Source organism: Gossypium raimondii, chromosome 8 (genome assembly GCF_025698545.1).
Source record: "Gossypium raimondii isolate GPD5lz chromosome 8, ASM2569854v1, whole genome shotgun sequence".
Classification (NCBI taxonomy): domain Eukaryota; kingdom Viridiplantae; phylum Streptophyta; class Magnoliopsida; order Malvales; family Malvaceae; genus Gossypium; species Gossypium raimondii.
Genome location: NC_068572.1, coordinates 49,622,571 through 49,636,890, shown reverse-complemented (window position 1 = coordinate 49,636,890; position 14,320 = coordinate 49,622,571). Strand labels below are relative to the sequence as shown.

The window sequence follows — 14,320 nt, the reverse complement described above, 5'->3', positions numbered from 1 at the left end:
ACCATACACAACAAATTCATGACAATTGAAAGAGAATAACAAATGAATTGGCAGCACCAAAGTATTAATGAATCAGAGTTCATTACTTCCCACAGTTAAAACATTCATCAATCATATTTTAACATAAAACAAGCCTGAAAAGTTAAACTGTACCCTTCTTTCAATAGGGAAAGGTATGACAGGATATTGACCCTACATAACATCCTAAGACTTTCATTGTAAAGGCAAGCCAAATCACTGGTGATGGATTATAAGAGGATAAAGGGGCCTAAAAACTATCAAGGTCAGCTTTGATAAAATTTAAACATGCTATGCAAAATAAAAACCTTCTGTAGCTAATTTGGTTAGGTTGTGCTCCTGGATGAGGCATGAAACAGGGTATATGAAACCTAGTGACTACCCTGCACAATCTCTGTTTGTTCATCTTCATTTCTATGTTGGTCATTCCTACCAGACTTCAGATCCTCGTGCCCAGGGATTTCCCCTAGCCTCTCCTGCAATTATCTAACTGATATTAGAAAGCAATTCTATGCAAATAGGCCTTTGGACAAGGCAGACTACAGTTCGAAATATAGAAACATACTAACAAGTTTTAATATTTTGCAAAACAAAGCAAGAGTAAATTATGACCTTAAGAGAGGCATTCTCAGCATGAAGCTGCTCATACTCGCTCTTGAGACGACTAACTTCTGATCTAAGGTTAGCATTTTCTTCCTTTAAGGCTTCAGCACGTTGAGCCAGCTCATCACATTCCGCCTGATTCAATAGTAAGCATTTAGAATCTTAGATAAACAACTCATTTCTGAGCCTCTAATGGCAGATAACCATAATAAAATCTGCAATTTCTAAAGGCTACTTCATTACCTGCTTTCGCAACCTTGATCGCCGAGCAGACTCTCTGTTTGATTGCTTCCTTCTCTGTCTTTTAAGCTCTCTTTCATCCTAAATTCATAAAACCAGAAATAGTTCCAGTTACATACAACACCAAAAGAAAAAGCAATACAAAAACACATTCTTAGAATATCAGCAAGGAAAGTATGTAGCAGTTCCTTGGAGGAGAAAAACCTTAATTATATTCCAATAAATTTAGTTTGAAATTTGACATTTCATGGAAAAAAGCATAGCACCACATCCAAAAGAAAATTAATTGACTCTTAAGGAGATCTTGAATTTCACTATATTGTTCAGAGAGAAAAAACCTGTAACCAAAGCTGAGACTGGACATTGTCCCGTGATCCAGGGGTTACAATTCCTCCTGCAACTGGGGTTGAAGGAACCTTCGCATGCATTGCAGGAACATTAGATGAAGCAGGTGTACCCCAGTAATCCATCCCAATATGTAAGTTAGTAGTTGGACCAGGAACAGCTGTGGCAGCCCCAGTAGTTGATATAGGTACAATGGCCAGTGCTGTATTTGCCACTGAATGGGCTGAATTAGGACCTCCATTCTGAGGACCATGAGCTGAGCGTCCATTCTGAGATGCTTCACCTATATAAGAACCATTGCAGACATTCCCTCAGAAGTCAGAACAAACACAAATGGCAACAATACAGTGCAAAAAGATGTCATGTCATGTCATGTCAATAACACTAACCTTCTCCAGAATCTTTTCCATCTCCAGACTGCAATTGTGAATCCTAAAAAAGAAGAAAATAACATTTTATAGCATAATATTGACCTGAAAAAAAGAAATTAAAGGCAATATAGGTGAATGGCTGAATTTGAATAAAAATGAAACATTTAAAGTTTTCTCATCCTTGGAAGAGTTCCAAAAGAAGCTGCAGCACATGAGGAGTTGTAATTGAGATGATTATAGAATACAGCTTTAGCATTTCTTCAATAACCTTACTCCAAAATGTTTTTCTTAGGACGTACAGAAGGCCCATTAAACTTTGTTTCCCATGTAACAGATAAAAGAAATTAATCTGATCAGCAGGCAGGTTAACTCCTAGTAGCTATGAACAGCATAATTGAGAAGCTACAAGAGTATTGTGACTTCCGGAAAGAGAAAGAAGGAACCCTAGATACAGTTCCATCCAAAACAACTTATGTTGAGGATTATTCCCTTTCCCAGGCAATCAACATTATTAGGGTTATTTAATAGAAAAAGAGGGATTCAAGGCAAGGCTGATCAATTAAAACATCAATCTTCACATCCACTTCAAAACCTAGAGTATACATATCCAGACTGTAGGGTAAATTAATAGCTGAGGTGGGGCAGAAAGTCATGAAATTGCAAACTCCTGTCCTGAAATCCTACCGTTCTGGCAGGGTGTTCACAACCTCCAATATAGAAGAAATACATGAGCAAATCATGTTCAAAATAATAAACTAATAAAAAGAGAAGGTCAGTTCAAAAAAATAAACTAATAAATGAGGTAAGAGGCCTTGCACTCACGTTTTGGGAGTTTGCATCACTGCCTTCGCTTGTACCTTCACTTCCACTGTCAGCACTACACATGCATAACAATTATTCCACTGTCAGCTAAATTAAGTAGGGCAATAATTTTGATAGCAAGCACAAGCAAATAGTGTATGCTCAGATGAATTGATGCATTTAAAAATCCAGATATGACCTCTGATACCAACTAAAAGGCTCAAAGCAACAACAAATAACATCGGCCTACATCATATTAAAACATGAACCTTTCAAGCCACAAAACAAACAGAACAATAAGTTGATTCATACCTTGGATGATAACAATGACTTTTACAAACGCCTTTCTAAACTTTCTAACACTTCGTACACCATAAATGAAGAGAGAAACATGGGAGATTTATTCAGGATGGAGCTAAAGGAGAGAGCTTCTTCAATAAAGGACTTTATTGACTTCTCAATGAACCCAATTGCAACTGCTTTGTTTCATAGGCCCTTTTTTATATAACTCAGTTCTATTAAATTTCTCCATAAGACTACATATGCAGGTCAAGAATAACCCCCTCCCCAAGCAATTGATGTGAGAAATATTCCTTGTAACAAGCAATAACACAAACTAACGACCAAAAACTATACAATAAGTGCAAGACCGTTTCTTTGCTGCATACCTTTTAGAGTAACCTCCATTAGCAGAAGCTCCTGATGTTTTACCAAGATTATTGTTCTTTCCGGTAATCATGTTCAAACTGCCTAAACTCCCTTTTGATCTTTTAATTGGCAACTTTTCTTTCACTTCAGGAGGCTTGCCATCCATTTCCATGCTCCCGGGAGTATTTCCCTGCATAAAATCTCTAGAGTCAATCCTTTGGAAGCATGGACATAAAGGCAAACCTTTCCAGAAAACTAATCGTAAGACAAAGTAAGATGAACTGCTTACAGAAGCCTCAGCAATGCCATTTGGAGAAGGCATAGCAAAAGGACTAAAAGGATAAGATCCCTGTCAAAGATTAGAACATGTCAAAAAGATGGCTCCAAGTCTTGAGATATTATGACATTAGAAATAAAATCTAAGAACACTGGAAGAGAACATACTGGAGGAAGGGATGGATGAGCATATATTCCACCGTGAGGATACATTGCAACATAAGGATGTGGTGGGGTACCATAGGGAGGCATAATATGCTGCAACAAAGAAAGAATTACATTAAAGCTTTATGAACCAGTACATTAAGTCATTAAATCTTAATAGAGCTAATCATGCCACCAGATCTTAAAGCTCTTTAACAAATGAAAGCGAGAAAGTTTAACTATCATAACAATGAATCATTCTAAGAGAAATCATAAGTACCTGAACTCCCCACATATATGGGGGAGCTTGGGGACTTGACGCCAAGAACCCATGTGGAGGAATGGGAGAATATGCCTGTTAGCAAACAACAATCCACATGTAATTATTTGAATTACATATGAAACTCAATAAAGCAATGAAACTAAAGATCTTATCTAACAAACCTGAAACCCAGACCAATCGGCATTTACTGAACCCGAGTTAGTGGTCGATGACGACTCCTGAAAAACAAGAAAATCATTAAAAGGTACAGGGGAAAAAAACCAAAACTTTCAAACAACAATAAAAGTATACCTGCGCGGTAATAGCAGGCGGCGTCTTTGGCTCCTTCTCTTTTGCAGCTTTATCCATCTCACTGCTGCCCATTCTCTATATCCAGCAACCAACTTCTAAAAGCCCCTCAAACCATCCTACAACTAAAATACATACTTCAATAACAATAAGGCAGTATGCACCTTCTTCCTCACTATATAGTATATTCACTCAAAACAATGCAATTTATCTAACCCTAAACTATTTTTAGCAAAAAATTATAACGAATATTAACACTGAAGCTTTGCCTTTAAAAAACCTATAAAATGCACATAGCGATTTCTTTAGCCCCAATCACAAATATTACGGTTTATACAGTAGCTTAGTCTGCTATGGAGAAGTTAGTTAGAGTTAGTTGGTGAGCTAAGTTGCAGCTGGTACGTTAGCTTAGCTGGAACTAATTTCTGCTTGTATATATATTACAGTCTACTTCATTTTCATAACTTAATGAATATTACACAGAAAAATTCTCTCAAGTCATTTTCTCGGCAACCAAACAGCTCATTTTGTGGATTCTAGCTGATTCAGAAGTTCTCTCAAATCTCTCGATTGCAACAACAAATTTCCCCCATTCGCATTACAAACAACTAAATGGTTAAAAACAACTGAGCATATAAATGTTCAAATATCATCTCTTTTTTTCCTGTTTTTTTTCAGTAAACAAGCAGATATCACTAAAGAGAAAGAGGTAACATGCATCCAGCAGAAAACAGAAACAAGCATTTAAAAAATAAATAAATTTGCTGTTGACTAATTTACAAAATCATTAAACAAACAAAAAGGTAATAAATTTAAATTTTGAATTACCACTCGAAGAACAAACCAAATTGAAATGAAACCCAAGCCTGATCCACTGAATAGAAGCAAAATTTCGGAAGCTAAGGAGGTTGAAATTGAATTAAGATGGGTGGGGGAGAAAGGCACAGATGTCAATTTGGGGGAGAAAGGCACAGATGTCAATTTGGGGGAAAATAATTAGGGCACGATTGGGAGACTAAAAGTCTAATTTGCCCGTGTTTCTTTCTTCTTTTATCCCGATGGGAAAATGTAAAGGTTGGGGTTTGATTTGAGGGATTGTTAAATTGTATTTTGGGGGTGGAAATGGAATCGAAAAGGGAGAAAGGTTCACGGAGTAATTCTGTAACTCGCCGTACTGTAGTCTATTTCTCCTCTCTATTTTTCCTGACCCAGCGAAATTTCTGTTTTGTCCTTCAAGCAGTTACTGTGGGGTTTTTCACTTGGATTTGTTTAACTGAAACGTGAAAACAGCTCTTGCAAAATTATTTTTGAAAAATATTTGGTTTTTTTTTATGTTGGTTTGATTCAATAAGATGTTTTGAAAGTTATTTTCAAGAAAAATACAATAAAAATTAGATTTATTATTGGCAACCAAAATTTACATTATAATAGTACTTAATAACAACTAATGTTTAGTTAAAGTTTAAAATTTACAAAACATAATATTGTAAAACTGAAAAGAGTTGTAGACTTTTAACACTCTGACACTAAAAGTTATTTTCGAGGTCGCGGCGTTGCTCCTATTTTGGCAACTTAACATTTTGGTATCTATTCATTTGCTTTCAAACCAACACTCAAATGACTTCTTTCAACTTACTACAAATATTATGCTTTTCAACCATGTCAAACAAACTCAATTCAAGCATATAAGTATCTAAACCAACCACTCAACATTATACAATTCAACCTTTCAACCTTAAGGCATGATCAATTCCATATCAACTATACATATCTAAAGCAAATCATTTGCTAATTCAAACACTGTCATATTAGTACAATTTGAAAGTTTAGCACTTAAATGGTTACAACATGAAGCACACAAAACATACATTCAATTACATCTCATTCTTATCATTCAATTATATCATTTCTCAAGTCATTCAACAATTTAGCCATTCCAACTATCATAATTGCAATCTTTAATATGCAAAACCATACAAATTAAGGTTATTACACCTTCTAGCATCACACAAGACCAAGACATGCATAAGTTAGATCACATATTAAACCTATTTCACTACTTTAACCATTATCACATTAACACAAAGTCATTAACTCTAAATTGACCATTTGAACAACAAAGGTCATTATACATGCCACAATGTCTAGACTCAAAATGAATATATATCTACCGTCTTTTGATAGTGTGCATTCCTCTGCTGATCTAGCTCGACAAGTTCCGCAATATGTCAATCTATAAGGGAAGGAAAAATAACTAGAGTAAGCATACCAATGCTTAATAAGTTCAAAATGAAATTATCATACTTACCTTAATCATTAAAAGTATGGTATCTACTAATCATTTTGACATTCAACATGGCTATCCTTGGCACATATTAGCATAACTAGACACATATCAACAGTACCAATCAAGTATGTTAGTCATTTTTATATGTCATGAGTAATATCACTAGCATCAAGGAAATCACATGTCACTTGTCAAGCTATAAGTATATATTATTTCATTTCCAATTCACTTTCAAGTTTTCTATTTCAACTTAATTGATTATCATCCGATGGAACTATAGTAAAACATATTTGGATACACAGGTAATTAAATTGCTCACACAAGCTGACATAATATCAAGGTTGCTCACACAAGTTGACTTATATTAGGTTACCCGTCCAGGATAAACCTAGATCACATATAACCCGAGAATCTACAAAAAATGTTAGACCTCGTTATAACCTAAAATATCCCCGATCAAGCGCATGTATAACCCTATTGGAATTGCAAACGTACCATAACATTTTACTAAGTTCACACAAACATCATCTCCATATGTACATCATTACCAATCTCTGTACCAGATCACATAATTCATTTGCATGTCCCGTAATTAATCAATTTTCATATTTGTACCTTGAACTATTGCATATTAACCAATATTCACATGTCATTTCAATTCAATCCATAATTAGCCATACATGCCAAATTCAATAGAATTCTAATTATATTTAACTATTTATTATGTGAAATCAAACACAAAATCACATACACCATAAAATAAACATTTTCAAACTATACCATGATATGCATGATTTTATATAATTCTATTTTTTATTCCCTCATATTTTATATTTTATTCAATTTAGTCTCTAAACTCGAATAAGCATAACTTTGGTTTCTAGCTTCAAATTAAAATCGATTTCATACAGTCTCATTAGGAACCTTATATTTTCTATTTCTAAATAATTTCATAAGAAGTTTTACATTAATTCAATTTGGCCTCTAATGTTACAAAGTTAAATTAAGCTAAATTAACTTTAAAATCTAATCTTTTCATATTTTAAATTTAAAATCTATCAATTACAAGACTAATTATTCAAGAAATTAACAATGGAAACTTTTAAAACTTTAATGACTTTTAAATTAGTACATGGGTTAACTAAATCAAGCTCTCATGACCTTAAATCTATAAAAGTACAAGAAAATGACTTGAATTTACCATTTAATTGATGGTAGAATGTTTTCAAAACTTGAAAGGATTTTATTCTTGCTTCAAGACGGTGAATGGAGAAGAAAATGTGCATTTTTCCACTAACTTTGGCTTTTATACCTGATTTAAAAGTTAATTACTCTAACTTAATTAATTAAATCTTATTTGTTTTGCTTAATCATTCACTAATCAAACTTTAAGGAAATTATCATCATCTTCCACTATCTTTCAATTAAAAATAGTTTAATTTTTGAATCTTTGACTAATTGCTATTTAAATCCTCAAGTCATTGGTTAATTAAAACCTATATCTCTAAACCTTAATTAAGTATTAATTCAAAAAATTACTAGACAAATCTTTAATATATTTTTATATTAATTTCAGTAAATATTCTTATTTAATATTTACGGACTCATTTCTGAAAATGAGTTTATGAAAGCTGCATTTTGGTTACTATTGAAAATCGAGTTGTTACAAGACAAATACTTTGTTGATAACAAAATGATCCTTCTAAATACAAAATATGTGGAGAATTAAAATTTGTGATATGAAAACAAGTTTAAAATTGCAAGCCTATACCAAGTGAGCATTTATGTGTCTTGACAAACATTTTGAGAGACTTCGTATAAAACTAGATTATGATGTTCATGGTTTTTCATGCTCAAATATCATGATATGTAATTATTTTTTTAGATTTATTTAATACAAAAAAAAATCCTTACAATTATAATTAAGGATAATGGTAAAAAAAATCTCATGTATTTTAACAAAATTTTCAATGTGGTACTTGTAGTTTTAATTTGTTCAATTTGATATCTATATTTTTGTTCCTTCTAGCTTGTTGGTATTCTAGTGTAACAGTGTCAAATTCTGACATAATAAGACACATGGCTTACTAAAAGAGCGACACGTGACACTGTAGGCCACACTAAAAAAGCCAAACAGACAGGAAACAGAGACTTGATAAAAGTTTTACCTTTTATTTTTAGTCAAAATTATTTAAAAACATAAATAAAAAATAACCTCATTTCTACTCTCATGCTCTCACGGTTCTTTTAAGGCTAAAGCACACCAACAGTCACTTAACTTTGATTTTAATAATAAAATAATCACTCAACTTTCAACTCAATCACTCAACTTTAGAAAAATAACAAATCAGTCATAGTAACCATTTTCCGTTATAGACATAATGGAGAGTTGACCTATCATTTAACCGACAATGTTGGAGTGCTTGTTGTCATTTAGGCGACCCCAATTTAAGAACCCTAGTTGGGCAATAGAAGAAGAAGAAGAAGAAAAGAAATGGAGATGCCATCCAATCCCTCACTCTTAGAAATCAATTGTCGTCGTCCACGTTTTCTTGTCTTCTCCTTTCGCATCATCCAAAAATCTCTCATTTATTAACAATAATCCAATCCCTCACACTCTTTGAAATCTCCACCTTTTTCATCTGAATATTTTTTTTCTTCCCATGGCTTCCTTCACGGTTTCAGTCGATGTTGTTGTCTTTGCCCCTTCTTTTCTTTCTGATTAGAGAACATGCGTTAGATTTTTGAAATTTCGTGGTCTCAAGATTAAAACTAGGTCGGCGTCACTAACTCAATCGTCCAGATTAGCAATTTAGAATTCGTGTTGAGTTAGACTTGTTATTTGTGAGACTCAGAACACCACCATTGATGGTGAGTTTCATTTGTTTTTGGTATGAATTGATTTGTTTATTCTATTTTAATTTTTTTTCTTATGCTTTTCTTTTTTTAGTTTGATTAGTTGCTTGGAAAATGAAAGAAAATGGAAGGAAATAGAAAGGATTATTGAGCATAAATGAAAAGGAAATTAGGTTGCTGGTTGTTTGGGGAAATGAGAAGAATTACGAGAAGAGGAGGAAAAAGAAGAAGAGAAAACAAAGGTGGCAGGCAGAGCAGAGGTAGAGGTAGAGGCAGTGGCTATGACAATGGTGGGGGTCAGCGACCTTAAAAATGCCATAGGTTTTGTTTGACAATTTTCTACTTTTGATGGTTAGCTGAAGAATAAGAAGAATAATAAAAAGACCCTTTTGCTCCTCATGTCCAACGTGGCAAGTTAATTAGCAACGTCAACTACTTTACTAGCCATGTTACCTATTTCGTTAGGCCTATAGCATAAAATGTTAGTGTGTGACTGATTTGTTATTTTTCTAAAGTTGAGTGACTAAGTTAAAAGTTGAGTGACTGTTTTATTAGTGAAATCAAGGTTAAATGATTATTGGTGTACGTTACCCTTATTTTAATTAATAGAAGAAATATTCTTAAACTAAAAATATCATTCATAGTGAAATAATCAAATCCAAAAATAAAATTATTAATTAAAAATCCAAAGTCAACTAAGTTTTATAGAATAAGTATAGAATCGAAGTGAAGCAAACAAATCCAAAACTAGAATTAATTTGTAAAATATTTTTACTCATTCAATACCTTCTTCAAACTTGAACCCAAATTTTGAAATATACACTATTTAAAATAAGGAATTTCAAAGCCTAAATCCTAATTTTGAACTCTAGTGTTTAGAAACCCACTCCATTTTGAACTTAACTTTTTTTTACACATATTTTAAAATCAACTTTGAACCATACCTAAAAAACCATCATCATTGATGGAAACCACTATCTTTTTAGCGTCCTAATTGTGGATTTGAAGTCAGATTTCCTAAACTGAGTTAAAACCATAAAAAAGTAGAAAAATCACAGAATGAAGAAACCATCACCTTCCATTTATAGGTTCCTTAAGCTTTGACCTTCAGATCCACGATCCCAGCGGTGGTAAGTCGACCTACGGTGAGAGGAACAACATGCCTCAAACTCACGACCATCCAACGCCGGAGCTACGAGATCAGTGAAGAGGGAGTCAAGGCATTGGTTCAAGTTTTGGGATTTTTAAAAGATGATTTAAAAAAATCTTAACCATAAAAGTTGAAGAGGAGAAAGTAGGTTATTGTTTGCTGTCGTCATTGGTTTAAGAAACGTAAGAGTATAGTGGAGTGACAATATTAGCTTATGAAAACTTTTTAACCATGTTTTTCCAAATTTGTAAAAGATAAGGTACAAAAAGGAAAAAAAAATGTTATAGTGGGATAAAAGGAAAAAAAAAAAAAGGAAACGATTTTTTGTTTTTTTTTGCATATTCTTTCTTCATGCATGTTTAGCTTTGAAGATCTGGCCCACGCACCGCCTACGCACCTTTTCAATCGTCCATGTGTCCATTTAAACATAATTTAACACCATTAGACTGGAGTATCAAAAAGTTAGTTGAGAAAAAATACAAGTATCAAATCAAACAAATTAAAACTACAAGTATCAATGGCTACTTCTCTCTACGAAGGTGTTGGGTTTGAAGATTCTTTTGCGGAAGGATTGATCACCAAGAAAGTTCATTTTACGAACAAATCCGAGGGCTTGGATAAGGCTATACTAATGGATTGATCACCAGATTTTGATTAATGATATGGGTACTACAGTGGTTTTAAAAATCCTGGAATGTAATATAGGGTATTCGACATTGCAGAACAAAATCTATAGCCATTAGAAACCTTCTTCACCCTTTTAATTAATGGATATTGAAAACGAGTATTTTTTTACTAGATTTCAAAGCAAGAGTAATTATAATAAAGTGCTCTCTAAAGGCCCCTGGATTATTTACGGGTAGTATCTATCGCTGCAGCCTTGGACGATGAATTTCAACCTTGCACAACCTTTTTAGAGTGTGGTGTAGTGGATCATGCTCCCTAGTTTATCGTGTTATATGTACAAAAGGAAGATACAATTGGAAATTGGAGGAATGGTTGGAACAGTTACAAAACTAGATATGAATACCAACAGTAGGGTAATAGGGCATTTTGCTCGCATGGTCGTGTATGTCAATTTGGACAAGCTTTTGGTCTCTCCAGTTTTGATCAACGACACCCTTTAGTAAGTCGAGTTCGAGTTCTTGTCGACAATTTGTTTTAGATGTGGGAGGTATGGGCATATGAAGGAGGCTTTCCCAAATAAAGTACTTGACCCTAATGCTGAAAAGGAGACTCTACCGTCTATTTCGACGCTGGTGGATTCGATGATGGCCAATGAAGGCAAAAGAGAGGTAGGTGGGTCCTATAGGCCTTGGATGCTTGTAAAGAAGAATTCACGATGTAAATCGAGGGAGCTTAGGGTGATTGGAGTGGGAAATCAGATGAGAAAATTTGAAGGTTCCCGATTTAGTGCTTTGATTTACTTAGATAATGATATGGATGAGCTTGGTGATGGAGATAAGAATTTAGGGGGACAAGCAGTAAAGGGAAAGAAACATTAGCAGGAAATTCACAAAGAGATGTTATAAATTTGGGTTAAATGGGAATTGAGGGTCTTGAGGCCTAGATTGGGTAGTATAATAAGTTAGGTCTTAAGGGTAATGCTGGCCCGTCAGGCCAATTGAAGAAAGTAAGCCTTGTTACAATTGGGTCTTTAGGATCAAAGAGGGTTGTAACTTTAATGAATAATCGGGGTAAAAAAACATTACAAGGTAATGAATCAATGAGTTTTTTATTGGCCAAACAATTAGCCCAAAGCTCTGAACCGAATAATCCTATTGAGGGAGTGAACCCATCTTTGTTGGATCAAGTTGTGGAGGTCGATGGGAGTCATCAAGCCTAACTAGTTAATGTTGATGAGATCGTTTGTGAAGAATTTCCCGATGCGACTGGTGTTGCTGCGGTGGTAAGAGCTGGTTCATGTTTGATTATGTAACAGCCCAATTTTCAGTAGTGTCAGAACAGTGATTTGAGATCACTAAACCCGATAAAAAATTAGAAAATTTATTAATTAATAATTATAAGTTAAGCGTGATTTTAGAAATATTTCTAAAATTTGAGAATTTTGTGATTTAAAAGAAATTATTAGGTAAATTGGGTCAAAAACGAGGTATCGAGACCTCGATATTATAAACTAAGTCGTAAATATTTTTATAAATATTTACGGAGTGTCATTAGGATAGTATTAAAGTTTCGTTAAGAAATTTTAATGTTCCGATGGTTAATTGATTAAAAAGGATCAAATTGAAAAAAAAAAGTATTCCCGAGACTAGGGGTGAGCAAAACTCGATTCGACTCGAAAAAATCGAAAAAATTGAATTTCGAGTTAAGCGAATCGAGTTATTCGAAGTTAATCGAGTTATTGAATCAACTCAATTTTTTTCAAATTCGAGTTCGAATCGAGTTGAGTTTTCAAATTGAATAACTCAAATAATTTGAATAATTGAATATCAAACTATAATATTTTACATTTTACCCCAAACTCCCAAACCTTTTACTTTTCCTCAAAACTTTTACTCCTTCCCACTTTCCCCAAAACTTTTACTCCCTCCCAACCCTTAATCTACCCAAAATCCATTTCCCACCAAAATTTTACTCTCCCATTTATTTTTTCTCAAAATTTTACTCCCAAAAACCCTCAAAACCTTTTACTTTCTCCCAAAATTTTTACTCCCTCCCACTTTTTCCCTAAAACTTTTATTCCCTTCCTATCCCACCTCTCATCTACCCCAAACCCTCCCCCCTCCAATTTTTTTTAATATTTTCTCTCCAAAATTTTACTCCCCCTATTTACTTTCCCTCAAACTTTTATTCTCCAAAACCTTTTATTTTCCCCTAAACTTTTACTTCTCACCTTTACCTCAAATAAAAAATCAAAATTATCCAAAAAATTCACTAAACATAAATAGTAATAATTTTATTTATACCTACTATTTATATTATTAAATTAAATTTCACATTTTATATTATTTATATTATTTATATTATTGAATTGTTTAGTCATATTGAATATTTATATTAAAATTGAATTATTAATTATGCCATAAAATATTCGTGTTAAAATTTTATATTGGTATCAATTTCATATTTTATTTTAAAATAACTTTTATTAAAAAATCATATTTTTACATTTAATATATTTTTAATTCCAAAATACATAGTGACAAGAATCTGAAGATAATTGAAACAACTAAGCAAGCAAAGAAGCTAACCAATATAAAAAAATTAATAAATAAATTATGAGGTGATGAAAGTTAATAAAAATTTTGATTAAGGTGGACAAATTTTATTCCGATGGGTGACAGTGGTTACAAGGACCCAAAATTATTTTTTAAAATTTAACTCGAACAAATATATTTGATTCGATTCGATTCGAATTCCATCTCACTCGACTCGATTCGAGAAAACTTCACATAAAGTTAGAATGATAAAATGAGATTCGAAAACTCGATTAACTCGAAAATTTTCTATTCGATTCGATTCGATCGAATGCTCACCCCTACCCGGGACTTCGTTCCGATAAATTAGACTCGTAAATATTTATTATAAATATTACGAAGTTAGTTGTGTAGTTAGTTAGGTTTTAATTAAGTGAATTTATCTAAATTAGGAGTTATTGTGAAAAAGGACTAAATTGAAGTGGGGATAAAAGTTTAATTATAGATTAAAGAAAGTTAAAAGGACCAAATAGACAATTATGCCATCAGTCTAAATTGAGGTGGCATAAGAAAAGAAATATCTAAGATATTTTTTAATTTAAAATATATATTATATATTATGTTTACTTAAATAATAAGTATATTGTTATATTATATTATTATAATAATAAAACAAGAAATAAAAGAGAAAGAAACAGAATTGAAAAACGAAACAGAGAAGGAGAAAGGAGAGAGAAAAGAAAAAAAAAGGAGGATTGGGGTTTTGAAGTTCCAAGCTCAATTGGTAAGTCAATTTAGCTCCCCTTTTTTGTAATTTTGATATTTTTGGAATCCTAGAACAAAATACTA

The 14,320-nt window shown here is 32.9% G+C and overlaps 1 protein-coding gene across 6 annotated transcripts; it reads right to left on the bottom strand.

The window, feature by feature from the left end:
• Window positions 1-64: 64 nt before the first annotated feature.
• Window positions 65-10,504, bottom strand: LOC105791891 (bZIP transcription factor 16). Of its 6 annotated transcripts, none has more exons than XM_052634301.1 (14): window positions 10,236-10,504; window positions 6,189-6,250; window positions 4,021-4,142; window positions 3,891-3,947; window positions 3,727-3,801; window positions 3,471-3,560; window positions 3,316-3,375; window positions 3,047-3,216; window positions 2,400-2,454; window positions 1,596-1,638; window positions 1,200-1,489; window positions 865-942; window positions 631-756; window positions 65-494 (listed from the first exon to the last, which is right to left on the bottom strand). In XM_052634301.1, the coding sequence occupies exons 3-14, from the start codon at window positions 4,090-4,092 to the stop codon at window positions 390-392; spliced, it is 1,221 nt and encodes a 406-aa protein (XP_052490261.1). In that variant the 5' UTR covers window positions 4,093-4,142; window positions 6,189-6,250; window positions 10,236-10,504; the 3' UTR covers window positions 65-389. The 6 variants fall into 6 exon arrangements, with proteins under 6 accessions (XP_052490261.1, XP_052490262.1, XP_012475637.1 ...); XM_052634302.1 differs by having other exon boundaries at window positions 4,021-4,136; XM_012620183.2 differs by lacking the exons at window positions 6,189-6,250; window positions 10,236-10,504 and adding an exon at window positions 4,846-5,188 and having other exon boundaries at window positions 4,021-4,136.
• Between the last annotated feature and the right edge of the window lie 3,816 nt (window positions 10,505-14,320).